The sequence below is a fragment of the Bos taurus genome, chromosome 7 (assembly GCF_002263795.3).
Source record: "Bos taurus isolate L1 Dominette 01449 registration number 42190680 breed Hereford chromosome 7, ARS-UCD2.0, whole genome shotgun sequence".
Taxonomy (NCBI): Eukaryota; Metazoa; Chordata; class Mammalia; order Artiodactyla; family Bovidae; genus Bos; species Bos taurus.
Window position 1 is genome coordinate 38,018,780 of NC_037334.1, and position 25,764 is coordinate 38,044,543.

Consider the following 25,764-nt stretch of genomic DNA (forward strand, 5'->3'; position numbering starts at 1 on the left):
TTTTCAAGTATTGGCTATTGTGAATAATACTGCAATGAACACAGGCAGGTTTTTGTTGTTGTTCATTTATTTTGTTTTACTTTCTTCTCTAACTTGATGGCTAGCAACTTATTGTATGAATGTGCAATGGTTTTTGACACTCAATCCTTTGAAGAAATGATCCCTGAGTTCCAGGGATCTTGATCTTTCAGTTCTCCCAGGAGCCAGGTTCTTTCCTTAGTGGGGCTTTGAACACACTGTTCCCTCTCCCTGGGCTTCCCTTTCCTTCCTTGTAGCCTGACCCACTCTGCTGTCACACAGAGTTTCCCTCTGTGGGGGCAGGGATGCTTGTCCCTCCCGGCCAGTGTCCCCCACCAAGCACAGTGCCTGGACAAGGTGACCAATCAGTTCCTGTCCATTGAAGGGACACAGAAGAGGCAGGGGACCCCAGGAGGGCCATGTGACACCAGGTTGCATTCCTGGGGGCTCAGAGGCCTGTTCCATCTCAGAGACAGCCACGTGTTATTTTACTTCCCCCTATTTTCCTGATGTGGAAACTGAGGCTGAGAAGAGCTGGAATGGGAGCACAGGTCTTCCTGGCTGTGACACCTTCCCAGGATGGTGGTGGTGAAGAGTGTTGAGAAGAACCTGAGGGAAGGCTCTAGGGAAGTTGTTGCAGAGCAGAGAGGGGAAGTGGGGCCTGTTACTCCCTGAACTCAAGCCCAGTGGAAGTGGTCAGGCAACCCTCAACTCCATAAAAACAAATACAGATGGGGCCATGGAGTGGAGGTCAGGGGAAGAGGTGAGCTCCCCATCACTAGAGCTGTGCAAACTGTGGCAGAGCAGCCCTGTGGAAGGGGTCCTTTGGAGAGAATATGTGCTCTGGGAAGGGGCTCAGAGGTTTGGAGGGGTGAGGAGTTGGTCTCATGGGTCCTCAAGTTATTTCTAGGATGGGAGGTCGTGAGTCTGACACCAAGGGGCTGTTTATATATTAATACCTTGGGCTGGTTCCTCAGCTGTAAGACAGAGTGATGAAGGAAACTTGTATTCTGCAAAAGTGTGTGAAGCTGGAAGGTTGAGAAGGGGGTTGGACACATGCACAGCAAAGAGACACACCCAGCCCAGGCTCTCCAGGTCACCTCTGAAGCCATACACTGTTGAGGTGTGAGCGGGGCACTTCATGTTTCAGATGAAGTTGTAGCTCAGAGAGGAATGACTTGCCAGACACCACAGGACAAGTCAGGGCTTGATTTCAACTTGATCAATTTCTGAGCACAGAGTGAGTGCACAGAGTAGACTGCCAGAAAAGACAAGCAACGAGAAATTTTTCTGATCAAAACTTTTAGAGAGACTTCCCTGGTGGTCCAGTGGTTAAGACTCCACCTGGCAATGCAGGGGACACGGGTTTGATCCCTGGTCTGGGAAGATTCCACATGCTGTAGAGCAACTGAGGCCGTGCACGGCAACTACTGAGCCTCTGTGCCCTAGAGCCTGTGCACCACAACCAACAGTAGCCTCTGCTTGCCCGAACAAAAGAAAGCCTGTGCGCCACAGCGAAGACCCAGGGCAGCCAAAAATAAATAATAATTTAAAGGAAAAAAAGCTTTTAAAAACCACGCACCTGAGACAGTGGCTATGAAGAAACCCTGGTGTGGGTCCAAATTGCTACCTCCTCTCTGTCACTTGCCCTGTGCTAGTGCTTCAGTGCATGTGTGTGTGAGTTGCTTCTGACTCTTTGTGACCCCATGGACTGTAGTCGGCCAGGATCCTCAGTCCATGGGATTCTCCAGTCAAGAATACTGGAGGGGGTTGCCATGCCCTCCTCCAGGCGATCTTCCCAACCCAGGGATCAAACCCATGTCTCTTGTGTCTCCTGCACAGCTTACACAGTTTCTTTACCACTAGTACCACCCGGGAAGCCCCAGTGCTTTAGCGCATTTCCTGCTTATTTTTTATAACAAACCTAAGGGTTGGCTTCTGCAGTTGTGCCCATTTTACAGATGAGGACATTGGAGTTTGGGAGATGAACTCTCTTGCCCAAGGCCCCCAGCTGGTAAGCTGTGGGGAGACGATTAGGACCTAGGTCATCTGAGTTCATATTCTGACCTCTTAGGCCTATTTTGTGCCTGGCCACTTGCCACTCACTCCCCGAAACTGACACAGACCTGGGTCAATTACAACCCAGAGCCCAGTGAACTTCTCAGATCACCTGATGGCAGGCAGACAGGTGCACTTGAGATGGAAAAGGCAGCATCTGGCCACACCTGGCTCATCCACACACTGGCCAAAGGTCTGGGAAGGCCAGGACACACCCTGTAAGGGCCAGAGCAGTGACTCAGAGCTGTTGGCCCCCGGGGTCAGAGCAGGGAACGAGGGCAGGGGCCGGGGCTGGGGTTTTTCCTACCTGGTCCTAGGCAGAGAGACCAGGCTAGCTCCCTTGGTCCGGGATGGGCCTGGAGCCTTGGGCAGAGGTGCCCATCTCTCCTCCTACCAACTAGGCCCCTAGTGATCGCACCACACCATTACAAAACTAACATTCTGTGAGCCTTCTCTCTGTGTTGGTCGTTGTCACTCTAAGCGCATGACTTCATTTTCATCCTTACCACCACCTTCTGAGGTAGGTTTCATATATTACCCATAATTTACAGATGAGGAAACTGAGGATTCGGGAGATTCTGTAATTTGCCTCATTACAATTGAACTCAGCCCCTGATCCTGAACCTGGTTTCTTAGCAACTACATTTTAATAGTCATGTCCAGTGCCATCCAACATCCTGTAGCATCCTTTTCTTGGAGACACACAAGAGGTAAAACCTATTAGGTATTTGGAATTGCACCACAACTCCCAGATCCTAGTGAGCTTTCTCTCTCTCACATACATATATACTATGTATGTGTGTTGGATGGATGTTGGGCTTAATGGATCCCAGATCGTGTTTCCCTCTTTGCCTTGCCTGCTTGGAGGCTCAGAACCCAATTCATGGCCCACCTCTGACAATTATCTGGAATGTCAAGGCAAATATTTAAATGTTTTATGGACTCTATAGGGGCTAACTTCTCGTTTTTTTAATTGTTTTTTCCTTCATCCAGGTTTCTTCACTTTTTAAGTTTATTGTAGCACATATTTTTCCAATTTTAAAAAATTATGGTAAAATAAATAATATTAAGTTTACTATCTTAACCATTTTCAAATATACAGTTGTATTAAGGACACTCATATTGTTGTATGTCACTGCTATTCATCTCCAGAACTCATTCCACCTTACAAAACTGAAACTCTATACCCACTGAACAATTACTTCCCATTCCTCCCTCTCTGGCCCCTGGTAAGTAGCATTCTCCTTTCTGTCTGCGATTTTGACTATTCTAAATAGCTCCAATAAGTAGAATCAATTTGTGTCTTTATGAGACTGGCTCGTTTCACTTAGCATAACAAGGTCCATTTATATCACAATGTGTTGAAATTCTCTCCCTTTTTAAGGCTAATAGTCCATTGTATGTATAGACCACATTTTGCTTACTCATCCTATACTTTGGCCACCTGATGCAAAGAGATGACCCTTTGGAAGAGACCCTGATACAGGGAAAGATTGAAGGCGGGAGGAAAAGGGAACAACAGAGGATGAGATGGTTGGATGGCGTCATTGACTCAATGGACCTGGGTTTGAACAACCTCCAGGAGATGGTGAAGGACAGGGAAGCCTGGTGTGCTGCAGTCTATGGAGTCACAAAGGATCGGACACGACTGAGCAACAACAACAACAAACCCATCTGTCCATGGACACTTGGATTGTTTCCGTGTTTTAGTTATTGTGACTAGTGCTGCTATGAACATGGGTGTGCACACAGCATATGTATTTTGATAATTTGTTTTAAAATTGGGGATTTGGGAAACAAACATTCTGTTAAAGTGTCTGTCATATCATAACTGCCTGATACATATATCTATTGAGTGTAAGTCAAGTGTGAGTCCTGCCCACGAGGAGAAGGCCACCCAGGATGATGACGGGATAGTGGCATGTTGCTGGGCAAGCTACGGATTCAATGCCCTGGGAGCTCAGACAACTGGTGGGCGGGGTCCATGCTGTGTTCCAGGCCCCATGCCAGGAACAGTAGTTCAGTGATCTGGTTTTATCCTCACAAGAATCCTATGAAGTAAGTAATACTATTCTCTCCAAATTATGAATGCAGATGTCCAATAGCATGCTACGGGGAGAAGTGGGAACTCCAGGAGGCTTAACAGGGAGTTGGCCAAACCAGGTTCAAACTCTTCTCTCTCTTACCTTAACTCTGTCTGTGCCTCTTCCTTAGCATCTGGGTAGGGTGGTGTAGGGATGAGGAACTTCCTGCCTCAAGGGCACTATAATCAGGAAAGATTAATTCAACCAGACATAGCAGAAAAAGCAATGTATTGATTCTGTAACTGAAGAGTCTTATGATGGCTTCAGGTGTGGGTATATCTAGGGGCTCGCATAAGTCATGAGGAATTCATCTGTCTCCATTTTTTAGTTCTGTTTTAACGCAGTCTTGGGTTATTTCTCAGTAGCCTTTTCCCTCGTGGTAGTAAGACAGACAGCTGTTGGAAGTCACTTTCTCAGACTTGGACATCCCAGCGGGGAGGAATGAGGTTCTTGTTCGTAACAGTTCCAACAAAAGTCTTTTATTTGAGTCTCATCAGTTCTATCTGACCCAGTTTTGGTCACATGCCCAAACCCAAACCAGAAGCTCTGGCCAGGGAGGTGCTGTGCCTGGCCTTATCATACGCCCTCCCTGAGGGTAAGGAGGGGTTAGGTGAGGAGGTTCCACAGAGGAAAACTGGGTCTTGTCACCAGGGAAGCCGGAAGAGCTGCTGGGCAGCCAGAACAGGGGGTGGATAGGAAGTGTGGAGGATGCCCTGCTGGGCGAGGAGACATGGGGAGGGGTGAGGCAGACCGGGAGAACTCTTCCCTCATCGAAGGCCTTGATGCTGTGGTCAGAGCCAGTTCCTGGCTTCTGGTCACTTCTCCTTTCTGAGCCCCATGATCCTTTTCTGCAGCACGCCAGGCTTCCCTGTCCCCATGTCCACTGAGTTGGAGATAAAGCATACTGTGGGTGCTCAATGAATTTGATTCTAGCTCCTCTCAAGCGGCACGACCTCCTCCCCCCAGGACTTTCCTGGAACTGAGAGCATATTTGCATCTTATGGTCTCTTTTGGTTGTTCCTGGCCTCACTGAATGCCCTTCCTGGCCTGAGGGTCTCCCTGGCCGCCCTTGCCTGCCCCTAGGGTAGGAGGACACAGCCCCCCATGGGCCAGAAACAGGCAGCTTGGCTGTGGCTCAGGGAGGGGAAGTGATTTAAAATCAGCTCAGGTGGGGTGGGGTGGGGGTGGGGGTGGGGGTGGATGAACCCTGGGGGAGGGTGGGGGCCTCAAAGGAGGGCATCCATCACAGTTGCCTTCACTGCTCTCTGAAGACCTCATGTTGGATTATCACACTGTTTTACTACTTCCCTCCCAGAACCTATTTCCCTTCTCACCTCCCTCACAGGTCCTCTGCCACTGAGGGATCTTGTAGCAGGGAGGATATGGAGGGCCCAGATGTCACCCGCCTCCACACACAGGTGCCCCAGGGCCGGGGCCCGGTTCCTACCTCCTGTGGGCTCGGCTCTGCTGGGCGCTGGCTCTCGGGTCTTAGGCCTCTGGGCCTGGGAGCAGGGGGTCCTCGCCTCAGTCGTGCCCTAGTACCCCCTCTTCAGCTGTGGCCCGGTCCTCCTGAGTAGTCTTTCCCATCCCCAGAGGTGTGGTCTCTCTCAGGGTTAATGATTTCTCAGGGGAGGTGGAGATGGTGCCAAAGTCTGCTGACTGTGCCACGGCAGGCCCCAGACGGTGCCCACCTGGCCCCAGCACACATCTGCTGCCTCCGGGGCCCCTCCTGGGGGCGCAGGTAGGGATGGCACAGCTTCTCTGCAGCAGGGGTGCGGGGTCTCCCGGCCAGGGTTATGGACCGAGTGGGGTTGCTGGGGCCGCGGTGAGCTTTGTGGGGGTCTCCGCCTCAGCTGGGTGGGGGCGCTGGGTGGAGGAAGTGAGCACTGGGGCCCAGGTGGGTATACCTGGAGTGAGTCCCAGCCTGGCCACAGGGCCTCGGTGTCTTCTGCAGTGTAGAGCTAGTAACACTTATTCCCAAGACCCTGATGGCCCCCTTTCCTTCCAAGGCCTTAGGCGATTTGGATCCAACAGGTTTCTTCTCAGGACAGAAGGGAGGCAGGTCCCCTAGAGAAGTGAGTTCAGCTGCCTCAGGCCCCTTTCATGGGAAGCTTGAGGGGTTGAAGACATGGTGGCTGAGCCAGGCAGCACTAGCGCTCAGGGAAGAAGGACTGGGCTCCAACTCCAACGGCCTGGGTTCAGATTCCAGTTCCCTCCTGACTTTGAGTGGGCTCCGTGACTCTTCTGGGCCTCAGTTTCCTCATCTGTAGAATGGGGATGGTTATAGTGCAGGAAAGACCCTGGAGAGCCCCAAGGAATTTGGCCTGTGATCAGTAACAAAGCTCGGTGCCACCTCAGCTGGACTAGGAAGTGTCCAGCCGTTACTCACTACAGGCACCCTCCCCCCAAGCTCTGGCACATGCCGAGGCCCTGATACATTGCTTTGACCTGGGGAACCAGGTAGAGACAGCTGAGAGCTGGGCCGGGCCTGGGCCTCTTCAGGAACTGCTGGGTTGGGGCACTAGACAGAAAGCAGGGGCCTGGAAAACGCTGAAATCCAAATGATGGAGACAGGCCATACCCCTATGTGGACTCTGGTTCTTCTCCAAATCCTGTTTCTCAGGAAGGAGACTGAGGCAGGAGGATGAGGGCAGGTCTGGGGCCTGTGAACTGCGGTGATCAAAACTCAGGGCCATCTGATTCCATGTGTGTTTGCCAGGGAAGCAGCCTGGAGCTGGGGCAGGAGGGTCCTGATGGCATCAAGTGGACCCCAGACCAAGGCTTGCCAGGGAATCCTGGTTTGGGAACCAGTCTGGGCCTAACCTCTGGGGCATCCCTCTCTGAGCTTCTCTGGACTATGGTTTCCTCACCTGGACCCTGGAATGTTGATTGCTTACAGATGGGAAATATCCATGAGAAATAAACAGGAAGGCGAGAAAGCAAAAGTGGGAGTCTGCGGTCAGTTGGAGATGGTGGTATGGCTGGTGGTGGGGCCAGCCCACAGGGATGGGCCTGTGGGCGAGGAGGGCCACCTCCCTATCTGGCCCTCCTGGAGGGAGACCTCCAGGCTGTCTTGGGGTCCCCATTCCCAGTACCTCCAAATTCTAAAATGTCTTGGAGCTGTGGGCTGTTGAGAGCTGTTTGCCGCGGGGGTGGCTACGCCTCTTCCAACCCAACACGACTCCCAAGGGTCTGCACATTTCAGAGGGTGGAGGCCAGAGTCACTCTAATTCTGCGTCCTCTGTGAACCCTTCTCAAGCACCTTTTGAGGGTAGGGAAAGGGGAGGAGTAGAGGGATGTCGGGGAGAGGGGTTGGGGGAAGTGAAGCTGTAATTTCTAGAATGTACCTAGTCCTATTTTTCAGAAGGCAAACTGAGAGGCAGAGAGGAGCAAAGCAGAGCCCTGGGCTCAGCTGTACAGGGACTGGGCCCTGAAGAAGGCTGAGCCCTCCTTCACTCTCAGGCTTCTGCCTGGGGCTGCCAAGCATAGTTGAGGCCTGGGGAAGGGACTGGCCAGGACTCTGTTGGGTCCCCTCCCCAGTCAGGCCCTTGGGCGACTCCATTCACTTCTTTTTTTTTATTGAAGTATAGTATTTGCAATGTTGTATTAGTTTCAGGTATACAGCAAAGTGATTCAGATATATATACATAAAAATCTTTATATGGGGCTTCCCTGGTGGCTGGGTGGTAAAGAACCCGCCTGCCAATACAGGAGCTGCAGGAGACATGGGTTCGATCCCTGGATCTGGATGATCCCCTGGAGAAGGAAATGGCAACCCATTCCAGTATTCTTGCCTGAAGAAGCCCCTGGACAGAGGAGCCTGGCAGGCCATAGTCCATTGGGTTGCAGAGTCAGACATGACTGAGCATGCATGCATACACACATATATGTAATCTTTTTCATATTCTTTTCCCTTATAGCTTTCACAGAATATATGGGCATAGTTCCCTGTGCTGTACAGCAGGTCCTCGTTGGTTATCTGTTTTGCTCCACTCACTTCCTGTTCATCTTTGCCTGCTCTGTCTCTTACTCCTGCTGACTACCAGAAGCTTAGGGGCCAGTGCAGGGGCCGCCAACGCCTGTTCTTGGCTCCACACCTAACCTGGCCTTGGAGGATAGACAGAATCTGCACATAGGCAGAAGACTGGGGAAGGTGTTCTGGGCGGAGGGAAGGGTATATGCAAATATCTGGAAGAGGGAAAACAGGTGTGGCCTGAGGATCGGATGCCTGGAGAGCAAGGGTGAATGGAGCCAGCGGCTGTGAGGCCCTGCTTGCTTGCCTGGCGCCTGGGGGAGAGACAGGAAGTGGGTTCCGCAGCCAGCAGGAGCCATGGCAGAGGCTTGAGCATGGGAGTGGCTGAGCCAGTGACGCTGGAAGGCTCCCTGTTGGGGCAGGTTTAGCCTGTGCCTTCCAAGCTCACACAGGCTTTGTGCATTTTTCTCAGGTGACCGAATCCAGATTGTTAGAACTTTGGCCTCATGATGATCAGACGAGCGTGTGTCTATCGTGAGCGTGTGTCTCCCGTGACGAGGAGGAGGCAAGACTCCGTGAAACCCAGGGCCCTGGCATGGCAGGGAGAAGGAGCACTGGACCGCGGAGGCAGAGGGGTGGAGTGGCGTGTTGAGCAGGAGCCCGAGCCTCCCTGGGACTCAGGCCTAAAGGGCTTGACAGCCCTCTCTTCCCTCCCCAGGAACGAGGCAGGTTCAACTCAGGGGAAAGACTTTGTGCCTTACCCAAATGTAACAGGTCACACTGCTCTGAGGGTGGGTCACAGGCTTCTTGAGGGCCCGTGAGAATGGGAGGGGGTGTCAGAAGAAATTTTGATGAAAGATGAGTAGAGCTGGATGTGAGAAGGGGACGTGGGGGTGGAGTCTCAGGGACCCTGCAGAATGAAGCCCCTAATTAAGGCTGTTCTGCCTCTGCCTGGAACCCGGGGCTTTGCACAGGCCTGTGCAGAGGGCATGGCCGAAGGGAAAGAGAAAACCAGAAGCCTAGCAGAGGACAGCACGCAGGTCCTGCTCTGGGTTCTGATCCTGTTACTGAGTCACGTCCCTTCCTGTCTAGGACCGTGGTGTGCTAAGAACTCAGTGGTAATGGGTGCAAAGTTCTAGCTGGCCATCCCGGCCAGTTCCCTTCCCCTCGGGACTGGAGCCCAGGGCAGGAGTCTCTTCTAATTGCTATTCAACTTGGGTGAGGTGCACACTTACTGGCAAATGGTTTTGTGGCTCTGAGTTCACCTCTAAAGGAGGGCAATGGAGAGAGAAAAAGAGGTGAGGGGGTTAAGTTCAAGATCACACCCCCAAGGGGGTGCCGGGGCTAGCTTCATCCAGGCAGGGTTAAGTGCCCTGAATTTTGTTCATACAATGGATGCTGGGAACCTGTCAGCATCACCAAAACCCTAATCTGTCTTCATCTCCTCTGTCAGCCCACCACCATCACCGCCACCAGCTCCAACCGCATCCCCCCGACCCCCGCATCACCACTAGGGTCACTGTTGAATCCATCCCCACCTCATCCCTACCACCATCACCACTTCTGTCCCCTCTGCCATCCCTGTCCCCAGCTGGCCCCCAGGCCACCTGTTCCTCACTATGTGCATGCATGCGCTGCTGCTGCTGCTAAGTTGCTTCAGTCGTGTCCAACTCTGTGCGACCCTATGTACTGTAGCCCGCGAGGCTCCTCTGTCCTTGGGATCCTCCAGGCAAGAATACTGGGGTATTGCCATGCCCTCCTGCAGGGGATCTTCCCGACCCAGGGATGGGATGGCTGTTATGTCCACCCTCACTGGCAGGCGGCTTCTTTACCACTAGCGCCGCCCGGACCTGAGTCCCACCTCCATCATGCCAGCACCTCACATGGAATAATCTTTGTTTCGCTGATGACTGTGGCTCAGCACTCAAGATTCTGAGGACTGAGGGCTTATTAACTCCTCCCAAGAAACCAGGTCCATCTGCATTTCCCAACCTGGCTGAGCGTAACCCTGCTGTCCTGCACGTGGGTTGTCCCCAGCTATCATATTTGGGGACCTTGGCAAGCCAGGGGTTTTCACAGCTGCTTCCCCAGGGGCACTGGCCAGAGTTCCATTGCAGATAATGACCCAGAAATATAGTCCTTGGCATCATCCACAAGAACAGCCCTGCCCTGTTTTTGACGTTTACACTCGATCTCAGGGCATGGCCAGGGTTGGGGGCACGGAGGGAGATGGGAGCAGTTTCTGTGGTGACCACATGGGGAGTAGCAGTCAGAAGGTGAAGATGGGCCCACAAGATGCAAAAGAAAGGATTTGCATTTGCCAAACACCTACTGTATGCCAGGCACTGAGCTGGCGTGTTCTACTGCCATTTACCTGCCCCCACCCAAATTACCACTTATTGGAGGTATCATTCCCGTTCTACAGATGAAGAAGCAAGCTCAGGGAAGCTCAGGGAACTGCTCAGCACAGCTGTGTAGCTTCTCAGTTCTGTGAGCACAACCAAGGCTCTTCACTCCTCTGAGCTTTACTTTCCCCATCTGTAATGTGGGTATAATGGTTTCTACCCTGAAATGTTCTTGTGAGAATTAAACAGCACCCAGCCCAGGGTCTGGCACATCGTAGGCGTTCCTTTCGTGGCAACGTTTGCTGTTCATCACCGTGATGTCTAAAGGCTGCCAAACATTCTGCCAAGGGCTTGACCATGTTTTTCTTAGCATTTGCTTGTGTTTCATGTGTAGGTTACTTCCACTTTCCAAGGTTAGAAATCATCGCTTGTGAGGAACAACTTTTCTGCAAAAAGTTTCTCTATTTTAGATTAGTTAGATTACTGGATATAAGAAGGCAAATGTTTTAAAGATTTTGAGTCCATAGCTGAACAGGGGTTTTCCTCTTGTGCTGGGATCTGGGGGAAAGGGGAGGGCTGCACCCTTCCCTCTGTGCACAGAAGAGATGGGGGCCTTGAGTTTGGAGAGCTCTGTTTGAATCCCACTCACTCTTAGCTGTGAGATCCTCAGCGGATCAGTCTGAGCCCCAGTTTCTCTGTCCGCTAAAGTAAATTAAATTATGTGACTTCCTAACATCCAGTCTCCAAAATATATCTCTACTCTCACCCTTCCTCTCCAGCCCTGGGACACCATTTCAGTCCACTGGCCCACAGAAGCCAAAAGATCTTTAAGAGAAGTAAATGAGTGCTGTCACTCCCCTGCTCCCCTGGAACAAGCTTCTGTTTATCTTGTAATAAAACAAAACATGTCTTACAGGGCCCAGCATGATCTGGCCCCTGTCTCCTTCTCCAACCCCATCTCCCACCCTCTCCACTCTGTCCCTGTGCTCCACCCTCACAGTCCCTCTTTCAATTCCTGGGACATACCTCATTCTCATCTGCTCTGGGGCCATCTCTTGTATTATTCATACAACCTGGAAGAACCCTGTAACAGTGATCTCCCTATCCAAGTAACATGAATATTTATTGTAAACATTTCAAATAATACTACACTGTTTAGAACAAAAACCAGCCTCTGAGTTGCTTTCAGTTCAGTCGCTCAGTCGTGTCCGACTCTTTGCCATCCCATGGACTGCAGCACGCCAGGCTTCCCTGTCCATCACCAACTCCTGGAGCCTACTCAAACTCATGTCTGTCAAGTTGGTGATGCCACATAACCATCTCATCCTCTGTCGTCCCCTTCTCCTCCTGCCTTCAACCTTTCCCAGCATCAGGGTCTTTTCTAATGAGTCAGTTCTTCACATCAGGTGGTCAAAGTATAGAGCTTCAACTTCAGCATCAGTCCTTCATGCCAGTGAATATTCAGGATTGATGTCCTTTAGGATTGACTGGTTTGATTTCCTTGCAGTCCAAGGGATTCTCAAGAGTCTTCTCCAATACCACAGTTCAAAAGCATCAATTCTTCGGTGCTCAGTTTTCTTTATAATCCAACTTTCACATCCATACATGACTACTGGAAAACCCATAGCTTTGACTAGATGGACTTTTGTTGGGAAAGTAATGTCTCTGCTTTTTAATATTCTGTCTAGGTTGGTCATAGATTTTCTTACAAGAAACAAGTGTCTTTTAATTTCATGGCTGCAGTCACCATCTGCAGTGATTTAGGAGCCCAAGAAAATAAAGTCTGTCACTGTTTCCATTGTTTCCCCATCTATTTGCCATGAAGTGATGGGACTGGATGTCATGATCTTGTTTGAATGTTGAGTTTTTAAGCCAACTTTTTCACTCTCCTCTTTGACTTTCATCAAGAGGCTGTTTAGTTCTTCTTCACTTTCTGCCATATGGGTGGTGTCATCTGAATATCTGAGATTATTGATATTTCTCCTGGCAATCTTAATTTCAGCTTGTGCTTCACCCAGCCCAGCATTTCTCATGATATACTCTGCATATAAGTTAAATAAGCAGGGTGACAACATATAGCCCTGATGTACTTACTCCTTTCCCAATTTAGAACCAGTCCGTTGTTCCATGTCCGGTTCTAACTGTTGCTTCTTGAACTGCATACAGATTTCTCAGGAGGCAGATAAGGTGGTCTGGTATTCCCACCTCTTTAAGAATTTTCCACAGTTTGTTGTGATCCCCACAGTCAAAGGCTTTGGCGTAGTCAATAAAGCAGAAATAGATGTTTTTCTGGAACTCTCTTGCTTTTTGATGATTCAACAGATATTGGCAATTTGATCTCTGGTTCCTCTGCCTTTTCTAAATCCAACTTATACCTCTGAAAGTTTTTAGTTCACGTACTGTTGAAGCCTAGCTTGGAGAATTTTGAGCATTACTTTGATAGTGTGTGAGATGAGTACAACTGTGCAGTAGCTTGAACATTCTTTGGCCTTGCCTTTCTTTGGGATTGGAATGAAAACTGACCTTTTCCAGGCCTGTGGCCACTGCTGAGTTTTCCAGATTTGCTGGCATATTGAGTGCAACACTTTCACAGCATCATCTTTCAGGATTTGAAATAGCTCAACTGGAATTCCATCACCTCCACTAACTTTGTTCATAGTGATGCTTCCTAAGGCCCACTTGACCTCACATTTCAGGACTTTATTTCCACATTTTTGTTTGATTTGGTTTGGATTTTTCAGTGTCTGGGTTTTTTTTAGCAGGTTTCCATGATTTGATGTGCTTGCTTGTTTCCATGGTGTAAATACTTCCATCCCTGCTGATTTCAAGCTGCGACATAATCCCAATCAGTTTGCAAAATTCCTGAAAAGATGGCAGTTTTAGTACAGCACCCTGGCTCTAACTAAGAAGGAGACTCCACAAAGTTGACTGGGGACCTGTGGGACTTGCTTCCTGGATGTGGAAGGATCCAAGAGGCCCCCCATTTCAGAATCTGTAGGGGTTTTCTCTTAGGTGGGTCAGCTCTCTCTAATTTTTTATTTCTGGTTGTTGGGAGAGAGGTCATATTGGTCAGTGCTCTTGGGACTGATTGGGGGAAAGGAGCTGAGGGAGTCACCATTTAGAGTGTGCTCTTTCACTTAACGCCCTGTCTTGCTATGGTGCCCCTATCTCCACCAGGCCAAGGGTCCCTGAATCCAGATCTGTCTGATTCAAGCTCCCCAGGAAGCAGCCTCCTTGTGCTCTAGGGTGGGGATGAGGAAGTAATGTTTGGAATCTAATTGCTTCTTGTGCAGCGAGTCTCCTGCCTCCAGGCCACTCCACACCTCTGCTTCTGAGGGTCCTAAGCTTCCATCCTACAGGCTTGCTGTGGTTTTGAGCTTGTTTCCTGGGCTTCTCTGGTGGCACAGACAGTAAAGACTCCACCTGCAATGCAGGAGACCTGGGTTCAATCCCTGGGCTGGGAAGATCCCCTGGAGAAGGAAATGGCACCCTACTCCAGTATTCTTGCCTGGAGAATTCCATGGACAGAGGAGCATGGGGGGCTCCAGGCCATAGCGTTGAAAAGTGTCAGACATGACTGAGCGACTTTCACTTCACTGCCTGTGGGTGCTCCTTACCCCCATCCTTACTCTGGTGTGAACCATCATTAGCTTGATAAGGTGATCATCTCTCATCAATTCATTCCAATTCTAAACTCTTTACCATCATTTTAGTGGGGTTTCAAGAGGAAGGACGGTGTTGAACTGTCCATGTTTAACAGGAACCTCCCTGCACCATGCCTCACACAACATCTCTTCTCACCCCTCATATCTCTGCTGACTCTTCACCTCCTCAAGACTCCACCCCATGTGTTCCCATTATCCACTCCTGCAAAACAAGCCACACCAAGGCTCACTGGCAAACAGCAACAACAGTCATTTATTATGCTGAGGAATCTGCCATTTGGACAGGGCTCAGCAGGGATGGCTCATGGAGTAGGAGGGACCATTTCAGGGTGGTTCACTTGCATGGTTTGCTTACGTAGGTGGGCTTTGCCTGTCAGCTGGAGCTTGAAGGGCCTGGAGGCCAGACGCTTTGGTTCCTCTCCACATGAACCTTTTCACAGAGCTGCTTGGGATCCCATACTGCATGGCTGCTGAGTCCCAAGAGTGAGTGTTCCAAGAGGCAGGAAGGGGAAACTCCCAATATCATGAGACCTGGGTCTGGAAACTGGCACCATAGAATCAATATTCTATTGATCAGTCAGTGAACCTGCCCAGATGTCTTAATCATAAAACATGTAGGAGTTTTATTTTTTTAATTGAGATATAGTTGATGTACGATATTATATGTTTCAGATATACAACATAGTAATTCATAATCTTTAAATCTATATTCCATTTCTAGCTATTACAAAATATTGGCTATATTCCCTGTATTGTACAATATATCCTTTTAGCTTATTTATTTTCTACCTAGTAGTTTGTACTTAATCCACTACCCTTTTCTTGCCCCTCCCCTTACCTGTCCCCACTGGTAAACACTAGTTTGGTCCCTGTATCTGTTTCTTTTTTGTTGTACTCACTAGTTTGTTTTATTTTTTAAATTCTATATCGTATAGTGTTTGTCTTTCTCTGTCTGACATTTCACTTAGTACAATACCCTCCAAGTCCACCCATGTTATTGCAAATGGCAAGTTTTCATTATTTTTTATGGCTGAATAGTATTCCACATATATATATGCCACATCTTTATTCATTCATCTGTGGTTTGTTGATGGACAGTTAGGTTGCCTCCATGTTTTGGCAATTGTAAGTGATACTGCTGTGAACATTGGGTTGCATTTGTCTTTTTGTATTAGTGTTCATTTTTTCAGATATATCCTCAGGAATAGAATTTCTCGATCATATGGTAGTTCTATTTTTAATTTTTTGAGAAACCTCCATGCTGTACTCCATAATGGCTGTACCAATTTACATTCCCACCAACAGGGTACAAGGGTTCCCTTTTCTCCACATTCTCATCAACATTTGTTATTTGTGTTCTTTTTGATGATAGCTGTTCTGACAGTTGTGAAGTGATATCTCATTGTGGCTTTAATTTGCATTAATCTGATGATGCTCAACACCAAACATCTTTCTGTGTGCCTATTGGCCATCTGTATGTCTTCTTTGGAAAAATGTCTATTCTCATCTTCTGCCCATTCTTTAATTGTTTTTTTTTTTTATATTAAGTTGTGTGAACTGTTTATGTATTTTGGATACTAAACCATTGTCAGTCACATCATTTACAATTATTTTCTCCTATTTCATACGTTCTTTTCTTTTTGGGGAACTAAGATCACATGGTTTCCTTTTCTGTACAAAAGCTTTTAAGTTTAATTAGGTCCTGTTTGTTTATTTTTACTTTTGTTTCCTTTAGGAGACAGATCCAAAAAATATTGCTACAATTTATGTCAAAGAGTGTTCTGCCTATGTTTTTTTACAAGCAGGTTTATGATTTCCAGTCTTGCATTTAGGTCTTTAATCCATTTTGAGTTTATTTTTTATACATGGTGTGAGGATTTTCTAATTTCATTCTTTCACATGTACCTATCCAATTTTCCCAGTGCTGGTTATTGAACAGACTGTCTTTTTTCCATTGTATATTCTTGTGGGACTTTTCTTTCTTGGCTGTGCTGCATGACTTGTGGCAATTTAGTTCCCTGGGTAGGAATTGAACCCAGGGCTTCAGCAGTGAAAGCTTGGCATCCTAACCATTGAACTGCCAGGTAATTTCCTGAGATTTTTAATTTATGCAGATGATGGAGTGATGACCTGGAGAAGCTAAACCCATTGAAGGAAGATTTTATTACTCACTGTTCCCTAGAGGAAAGGGGCTGCCAGACCATGCTGGGCCACATGGGGAAGCCCCAGGGTTAGCCAGGAGGCAGGAGGGGCCAGGGGAGAGCAGGGCTCAGAGTGCTTACTGTGTTTTCCGTGAGAAGGAAGGTGGGAAGGAAGCTGTAGGTTAAGCAGCTGAATAGGCTCAAGATTGGACAGTTTGACTAATTTTGGCAGCTCATAGGAGTCACCCTTAGTCATCTAGTACCTGGCGCTGGGGAGATTTAAAGCCCCAGGAATATTGACTTGGTGTGTGAGAGTTGATAAAGGCGGCAGTTGGGAGTACAGGCTTTGAATTGGTTGGTTTATATGCAGGCAAATCATTTGTTACCTCTAGGAGTTACCTAGCCCTGAGATGGGCAGGCAGCCCCTCCCAGATCAGCAAGGCCTCTGAGATGTCAAATCATAAAATACAGGGAAAAAAAACACCATGAATGCATCATATTCAAGTGGAGCCGTTCTCATCTACTGCTAGGAGGAATGTTAAAAAGTCTACAGCCCAATTGATCTGCCAGACCGCCTGAAGTCGTGTCCCTTTACTGTACCCTCACAATGCCCGAATTCTCTTCCTTCATAGCACTTAATGCAGTAAACAATTAGACAATATTTTCCTTGCTTGTTTGAAATTGAAAGTGTTAGTCGTCAGACTCTTAGTAACCCAATAGACTGTAGCCCGCCAGTCTCCTCTGTCCATGGAATTCTCCAGGCAAGAATATCGGAGCGGATTGCCATTCCTTTCTCCAGGGGCTCTTCCCAACCCAGGGAATGAACCCAGACCTCCTGCATTGCAGGCAAGTTCCTTACCATCTGAGCTACCAGGGAAGCCTTGACTGTTACACTCACCATTGTATACCCAGTGCTGAGAACAAGATCTGGCACATAGTGGATCTGGGACAGCCAATAAGTATTTGTTAGGGGAATGAATGGATAGATCAGGGTACTCAGCACATAGTAGGTGCACCGGAATGTCAGCATATTTTTTTTTCATGTGGCTGTGTCAGGTCTCAATCGCAGCACGTGGGATCTTTGTTGAGGTATGTAAGATCTTTCCTTGTGGTGAATGGGCTCTCTATTGTGGCATGTGGTCTCCAGGCTGCATGGGCCCAGTTGCTCCATGGCATGTGGTCCTAGTTCCCCAATCAGAGATCGAACCCATGTGCCCTGCTTTGGAAGGTAGATTCTCTCTCTGTTTCTTTTATTAACTAATTAATTAATTTTGGGCTGCATTGGGTCTTCGTTGCTGCGTGGGCTTTCTCTAGTTGTGGCGAGCAGGGGCTAAGCTTTGTTGTGGTGCACTGGCTTCTCATCGTGATAGCTTCTCTTGTTGCAGAACTTGGGCTCTGAAGCACAGGCTCAGTAGTTCTGACACATGGACTTAGTTGCTCTGCAACATGTGGGACCCTCCAAGACCAGGGATTGAACCAGTGTCCCCTGCATTGGCAGGTGGATTCTTCACCACTGGATCACTCAGGAAGTCCTGTTAGCAGATACTTAAAATTACCAACCCTGTCAATGCCTCAGCAGGTCTGGGCAAAGTGGGGGCAAAGATAACTCTGAGTTAAAGGGGGAAGGCTCAGGCTAGAACTGGATGGCAGGTTGCAGCAAGCCAAGCCCAGAAGAGAGTAGCCAGATTGGAGCCAGGGTCCCTCTGGCTGTCTCAGGGCTATTGACTGAGAGGGGCTTATGAAGTGACCAAGGCTGGCCAGGGCAGAATATGAGGTGTGCCTTTATTCCTCCACGATAATAAGAAAAAAAAATTGCTGACGTTTTTGGCTCACTTACTTTGAGCCAGGCACAGTGGAAGCCTCCCACAGACCCTGTACTGGAGGTGCTACTATTATTCCCAGTTTACAGACAGGGGAGCTGAGGCCCAGAAAGGTTAAGTTACTTGCCCAAGATTACATTGAATTTGCACCCAAGTTCTCTAGCCTATATGCTTACCTCTCACACCTGGCCCCCTCTCTCAGGTGTGTTCCACGTCAGGCCACCGGGGTTACAGTGATTCACTGGCACACTCATTCATTCAATTCAGAAATGCCCCCTGAGCTTGCTGTGGGCTCATCCCTGGGCTCGGTCCTGTGATCAGAGAGATGAATCAGACCTGGACCTTACCTTCACATCTCTCCCAGTCTGAAAGGGAGAGGCTGATCTGCAAAAAGATAATGGGCCCCGAGAGCCACAGAGTTCAGGCTGGGATCTGAGCAGCACCTCATGCGGTCTCTGAGCTGGCATAGGAATTCAGCCCCTCCCTGGAATATTGCAGGAGTGTCCGGAGGAACATAATCTTGGAACTGCTCACCAGGGAGGACCAGGCAGTAAGGAGAGGGAGAGCATTCCAGAAAGAGGACACTTCATATGCAGAGTGAGGGAAAGCAGAGTGGGCTCTGTAGGGAGAGGTGTGAGGGAGGGAGGCAGGGCATGGCTAGAGAGGAAGCTGGGGGCGGGGTGAGGGGGGCAGGGAGGGCAGTGGTGGCAGTGCTCAGGGTGTGGATGGTCCCGGGGAAGCCCTTTTGTACACTTTGCCAAAAGGAGCCATTGTAAGGTTTGGAGCAGGTGAGGGAGGTGATTAGAGGAAGTGAGGAGGGATAATTTTGGTTGAGAGGACTGGATTAAAGAGAAGGAAGGGAAGGAGCCCTTGAGGAGGGCTGAGCCGGGGAGAGAAGAAGCCTGCTGTAGGATGGAGAATAAATGTAAGAGTTGCAGGAATTGGATTGAATGCACGGCATTCAGAAGAGGGGGCATCAAGGGTGATGGGGAAGTGGGTGTCCCTGAGGTGGGAACTCAGAAGGAGGGTTGGGCAGTGGGAGGGAGAGGCCTTCTGGTTTCTGGTAAAGGTTCAGCTCTGGAAGCCCTTCTGCCCCCCACGGACGGCCCGTCATATGGAGTCCACTGTGGGTCGGGGTCCTTCCTTCTTGGTTCTCCCAGAGCTTTGGAGCCAGGCTCCTCTGGAAAATGGCAGGCCACTGGCCTCAGCCGCACTGGGGCAGGACAGGGAGCTGCCTGGGACCCAGTTAGGGTGACTGACAATGACTGTGTTCTTTGGTGTACTTTTATTTTTATTTATTTATTTTTAGGGCTTCCCAGGTGGCCCTAATGGTAAAGAACCCTCCTGACAAGGCAGGAGATGCAAGAGATGTGGGTTTGACCCCTGGGTCGGGAAGATCCCCTGGAGGAGGGCACGGCAACCCACTCCAGTATTCTTGCCTGGAGAATCCCCATGGAGAGGAGACTGGCAGGGCACAGTCCACGGGGTCACAAAGAGTCAGACACGAATGAAGTGACTTAGCACACACGCACTCATTTATTTTTAATTGAAGGATAATTGCTTTACACTATTGCATCGATTTCTACCAAACATCAGCATGAATCAGCCATAGTTTTGTGCACTTTACAGCTTCAATTTATCTTCGGAAAAGTTCACGTATTCACTTAGCAAACAATTCAAAAGGCACAAAAGGCTATACAGTACAACGTCCTGTTTTATGGAATAATTGCACAGATGCAGGCATGCAGCACACTTTCCTGACAGAGGGCAAGAAACATCTGTGGGACTATCTTGCTCTCCCTTGGCTCTGGTATCCATCATCTTTTGGGATGAAAGAACCTTGGCACTTCAGGCGTCTCTTGATGATAGTGAATCCAAGTCCCCCTCTTCCTGGATGAAGGACAGCTTCATCAACATAAGGCGACCAAGAAGACTGGGCCAGGCAGGGTCTTCCAATGGTCCCTGCCCAGCTCTCAGTCAGCAAGAGGAGCACAGAGTCCTTCCCATGCTGACTTGACCCGGGCCCCCTTCTACTATGCGGCATCTTCCAGGGCTGGGGTTCTGTGGAGCACACTTTGAGAAAGGATGCCAAGGCAGCTATTTATTGGGTCAGCAAGTAGGACAAAGGACCCTGCCCACCCACAGAGTCTCTGGATGGTCCTGGACAAGTCACAGTGCCTCTCTAGGCCCCTGATTTTGAAGGACACTATTAGCTTGGAGAGTCGGACACAACTGAAGCGACTTAGCAGCAGCAGCAGCAGCATTAGCTTGGACACTTCAAATAGGCAGGGCAGCATAGTGGTTGAGGGAATGGATTCTGGAGTCCGAAGACCTGTGTTCAGAGCACGGTCTGACGCTGACTCTGTGTGGCCTCAGGCAAGCCCCCTCCTCTCTCAGACTTGGTTCTTTAGCAGTCACTTTGTCGTTGTAGGAATAAGGAGATTATGCATCCAATATACCTGGGGCCATGCCTGCTACACAGTGGGCCCTGAACTCTGGGGTCAAGTTCAGGCTCAGTCTCAGGCTGAAGCTCTAGACCAGGCTCAGCTACCCTGCCCTCCCTCTCATGCCACACCCCCACTTCCCCTCCCAGGGCACATCTGGCAAATGGGCAGCATTTGATAGGGGCCTGGGGGAGAACCTTGAGTGATGATGATGAGTGGGCCAGGGCTGGACCCACAGACAAGGCTCCACCAGAGGAGGGAGGCCTGGGCTCCAGTGCCGCTTTCCTGACGTCTCTTCCCGCAGGTCCCTCCAGACATGATGGGGTGGCCGTGGCTGTCCTGCCTCTTGTTTCCTGCCCTTGTGGTGTCTGGTAGGTACCTCCCCTCTCCCATCAGCACTAACCTGGGGGTCCTCAGCAGAACCCTCTAGAAGGGCGGGCTGCTGCTCCATCAGCAAAAACCTAGCTGCTACGGCCCAGCTCTATGCTTGTCTACCCTGGGGAGGCCTGGGGAGGAATCCAGCCCCAGACTGGTGAGCTGGGCTGAAGGCTGGCCTGGGACTGGTAAGGGCTCCCGTGGGGGTAGATGGGGTTCAGTCTTTCCAGAGGTGTCCAGATGTTCCCGCACCCCGTGTCCCTGCAGTGGCAGCCAACACGGCCCCAATGTTCGCGTCCAACATGTCAACGGTGAGCCTGCCTGAAGATCTGCCAGTGGGTGAGTACAAGTTCCTGTGCCCATATCGTGCCAAACCCTCACCCATAAGAGGGCCCGGGGTCCCCTGTGGGCTTGCTCCCCATCCCTGCAGCTCCACAGCACCTCATGGCCCAAAGATGGTTCCAGAAGTTTCTTCTTTTCAGCTTTTTGGTCAAAGACCCTCACACAGCATCAAATAATTAAGACCCACCCAAGAGAACACCCCTCCTGTTTCCCATCTCTTTCAGGCTTTCTGATTTTCCCAGGGAGAAAGTATCCATTCGGTACCATTATTTTTCTTCTATCTCTCTCACTTGCTCATCTCTCTCCATCCCTTGCTATTTTTTTCTTTTTCTTAAACAGACAGACAGAAGACTTGAGGCTCAGCGCCTTTCACGGACACATCTCATCACAAGTCGACACCTTTGCTTTGCTTTTGTTGTCTTTGTAGAGTTACCTTCCATCTGTGGCGAGTGAGACAGGTTTTCCACGTACAGTAACAATCTAAAGTTCGCTTCTAAAATAAATGTATTTACATAAAATAGTAAGTCAATTAAAAGGAGGGTCATAAATAATGAGACATGGTTGGTAGTAAAGATCTTGGCAGTGCACAGGAGTGAATGACGTTCACAAAGCATTGTTTTGGATGAAGCCACAGGGACTGGATGCCAAATTCCCAGCAGGCAGGATGGGGGTTGAAGAAGCTGAAAGGATGGATGGCTGTATTCACTGGGATATAGGGTCAGCTGCGCAGAAAGTGTTAGTCGTTCAGTCGTGTATGACTCTTTGTGATCCACGGACTGCAGCCCCCAGGCTCCTCTGTCCATGGAATTCTCCAGGCAAGAATACTGAAGTGGGTAGCCATTCCCTTCTCCAGGGGACCCTCCCAATGCAGGGATCGAACCCAGGTCCCCTGCACTGCAGGCAGATTCTTTACTGTCTGAGCCACCAGGGAAGCCCTAGCTGCACATAACAGACCCCAAATAATAGAAGTATAAACGAGGTCAATGTTTACTATTCTCTTACATAGTCTCCAAGAACAGTGAGTCAGGGCTGTTGGAGGGTCTGTTCAGTCAAGCTGGCTCTTGCTCTCTGCTTTGGGTGTCAGGGACCCTCCTTCCATTTCTAGGTTCTGCCTCCCCTGTGGCATGGACTTCATCCACAGGGTCCCAGATGGCTAGTGTCACACCCTATTCCAGTGAGAACTTGGGGGAGGAAAGGGCCAGGAAGGCTCACTTCTTTCTCCTAAGGACAGGCCTCCAGATTTCATGCATGTTACTTCTGCTCACATCTCATTGGCCAGAACTTAGCCTCATGCCCTAGCTGAAAGGCAGCTGGAGAAATGAGGGCTTTGTTACTTTAGTTACCCATGTGCCCGGCTCAAAATCCGGGGTTCTATTAGTCTGAGAGAAAAGGGGATTTCTCTTTGAATACTGGGGGACAATTTAGTCTTTGTTGCAGTGTCAGATATCTAAATCTACCAGATGACACAAGAGACGGCATCAAGGAGGCTGAAATCCAGAGCCTGCCTTGGGATCCAGAAGCCCAGGTCTGGGTACACGAAGAAAGGGTGGGTGATGGGCTTAGCAGCCACAAAGGCTACATCCATTTGCATGTGGTTGTCAGGACAGCATAAGGGTTATATTAATAAAGATTTAGAGGCCAAGATGAGGGAGGTGATAGTCTCATTAAATCCCGAGATGGCATAATCCTCCCTGGAGGACTGGGCTGAGGTTAAACTATTTGATATCTATGAATGCAACAGAGAAGTAGTATATAGGTGTTAATGATATTTTACATATGCTTTCATAGGTGTTTAGTCATGGATAAACACACACACACACACACACCCTTCCAAACAAATGTCGCAAATGCCCTCATGATCTCCATTCTCTTCGGTAACCCTTTAAAATCAAGTATGATCTCTGCCAGACCAAATGAGGGTCTTCTTTAAATATATAATTAACTTATGTATATATTTTGGTTGTGCTGGGTCTCTGTAGCTGCATGCAGGCTTTCTCTAGTTGTGGCAAGAGGGGGCTACTCTTCATTGTGGAGTTCAGGCTTCTCACTGTGGAGCTTCTCTTGGTGCGGAGCACAGGCTCTGGGCACGCAGGCTGCAGCAGTTGCAGCAGGCTGGCTCAATAGTTGTGGCTTACAAGCTTAGTTGCTCCTTGGAGTGTGGACTGTTCCCAGACCAAGGATCAAACCCGTGTCCCCTATGGGCAGGCAGATTCTTATCCACTGTACCACCAGGGAAGTCCAAGGGTCTTTTCTTCTGTAACCCCGGGGCCCCTCTCTGGGCTTTCTTAAACCAAAGGGCAATTTTTTCCTTTCTGAGATGAATTCCATGGTTCTCTAGGGATGAGAAAGCATTTTCAGTCAGGTTTTAAAAAAATGTTGTTTAGACCTTTTATTTTGAAGTATAGTATATGTAAATGTACAGGGAGGTACACTGAATTACCACATGTAAATCCCTGGTGGCTCAGATGGTGAAGAATCTGCCTGCAATGCGGGAGACCGAGTTCAACCCCTGTGTTGGGACGATTCCCTGGAGGAGGGCATGGCAACCTACCCTAGTATTCTTGCCTGGAGAATCCCCATGGACAGAGGAACCTGACGGGCTACTGTCCGTGGGGTTGCAAAGAGTTGGACACGACTGAGCCACTTTCACTTCAACTGCCAGGAACACCTACACCTCAACCCCTCTCTCCCCTTCTAGTCACTCTCCATCCTGCATAAGACCTGTTTTCCTGACACTAACACTGTTTAATAGTTTAGTTTTGTCAGGCAGACTCTTTTTTTTTTCCAGACTTTAAAAAATACATTGTATTTTAAATATCAAATTCAACTTTAGTGACAGAGACCTAATATATGTCTTTTATTTCTATAGCTCTTATTATCTGTTACATTTGACTTTTTTGAGACAGACTTTTAGAAAAGCGTTTTCTCCCTGATCCATCTTTCTGTGACCATGGACACGTGTACAGAGAAAAATTTATACACACCCACTCACCTCCCATATTTCCTTGAGTATAAGAGCCATGTCAGTTTACACCTTGACATTTCTGAGTCAGGATGTATCTTATGTTTGAGAGAGTTGCTTAACACAGAATGACTCCCCACCCTCATCCCAGCATGCATTAAATTAACAGTGTGTCTCATGGCAGAGTAAACACAATGTAGACAGCAACATTTTTCTAGTCTGATGGTCTTCCTGGAGGAGGGGGCCTGGGTGGGGAGAGACCGAGCTTCCCAAGGAGTTTCTGGAAGAGGCAAGACTGATCAAAGAAGAGCAGGCTCCAGGTGTGTGGCCCAGACTGTGCCTGAAGGGCCATCGTGGGCAAGAGGGAGCAAGCTGGTTCCCTGGGACACTCAGGCTGCAGGCTGACCCCGCCATCATGTCACCATTCTAGCATTTTTGCCTTTGTGGGCCTCTTCCGTAATTAAAAAGAACAAGATATAATTGACATACAACATGATATTAGCTTCAGGTGTACAACATACTGATACATTTGTATATATTTCAAAATAACTACCCCAATAAGTCTAGCTAATATCTGTTATCACACATCGTTACAGAATATTTTTCCCTTGCTGTGAGAACTTTTAAGACCTACTCTCTCAGCAACTTTCGAATACAGTATTATTAATTATAGTCACCATGCTTATACATGTACATTATATCCCCAGGATTTATTTATTTTATGACTGAAAATTTGTACCTTTTGACTCTCTTCACCCATTGTTCAGTCTCCTCACCCCACGTCTGGGAACCACCAATCTGCTCTCTGAATCAGTGAACTTGGATTTCTGTTTTCAGATCCCGCATGTGAGTGAGATCATCATATAATATTTGTCTTTCTCTGACCTATTTCTTTTAGCTGAATGCCCTCTAGGTCCATCCATGTTGTTGAAAATGGCAAGATTTCATTCTTTTTTTTATGGCTGAAAATATTCCATTTTGTACAAAATTTACAAAATATTCACACACACACATACATATATATACCACATCTTCTTTATCCATTCATCCATTGATAGACATCCACTGATGCCTTGGCCCTCCTAATTTTAAAAGAAGTTAAATGTACCTGCGGGCCTCGTGGGCAGCTTGGACAGGCCAGCATTGAACTAGGTGGCCGTGGACCCTGGGCATTCCCTGTCCCTTCTGCAGGTGCCGAGGCTTTCTGGTTGGTAGCTCAGGACCAAGACAATGACGAGCTGAAATATGGGATTAGTGGCTCCAATGCCTACTTCTTTAATGTCACCTCAAATACTGGGGAAGTGAAGCTGGCCAGCCCTCTGGACTATGAGGTAAAGGAAAACAGCTTGGGAAGGCCTTGTGAGGGGTAGGGTGGTGGGCAGGGCCCTGGCGGACACCCAAGCAGGGCTCACCTTGGTGCCTGTCTCTCTGCCCACTGCAGACGCTCTACTGGTTCGCCATCACCATCTCCGTGAGCGACAGTTACAACAACCAAGTGAGTCAGCAGCGGGAGGGAAGGGTGAGGGTCCCAGGATCA

General features: G+C 48.9%; 1 protein-coding gene across 4 annotated transcripts in view; it reads left to right on the forward strand.

Annotated features, from left to right (window-relative positions):
* Window positions 1-5,796: 5,796 nt before the first annotated feature.
* Window positions 5,797-25,764, forward strand: part of CDHR2 (cadherin related family member 2) — a 44,813-nt gene continuing 24,845 nt past the window's right edge. For 2 of the 4 annotated variants that reach the window (XM_010807129.3, XM_059888091.1), the window contains exons 1-6: window positions 5,818-5,901; window positions 8,606-8,858; window positions 20,853-20,919; window positions 21,191-21,262; window positions 25,419-25,558; window positions 25,669-25,722. In XM_010807129.3, coding sequence (XP_010805431.2) covers window positions 8,640-8,858; window positions 20,853-20,919; window positions 21,191-21,262; window positions 25,419-25,558; window positions 25,669-25,722 — 552 coding nt within the window. In that variant the 5' untranslated portion in view covers window positions 5,818-5,901; window positions 8,606-8,639. Of the gene's footprint in view, window positions 5,902-8,605; window positions 8,859-20,852; window positions 20,920-21,190; window positions 21,263-25,418; window positions 25,559-25,668; window positions 25,723-25,764 lie in introns of those variants that run through there. The other 2 variants (XM_005209136.5, NM_001192304.3) reach the window with 2 other exon arrangements.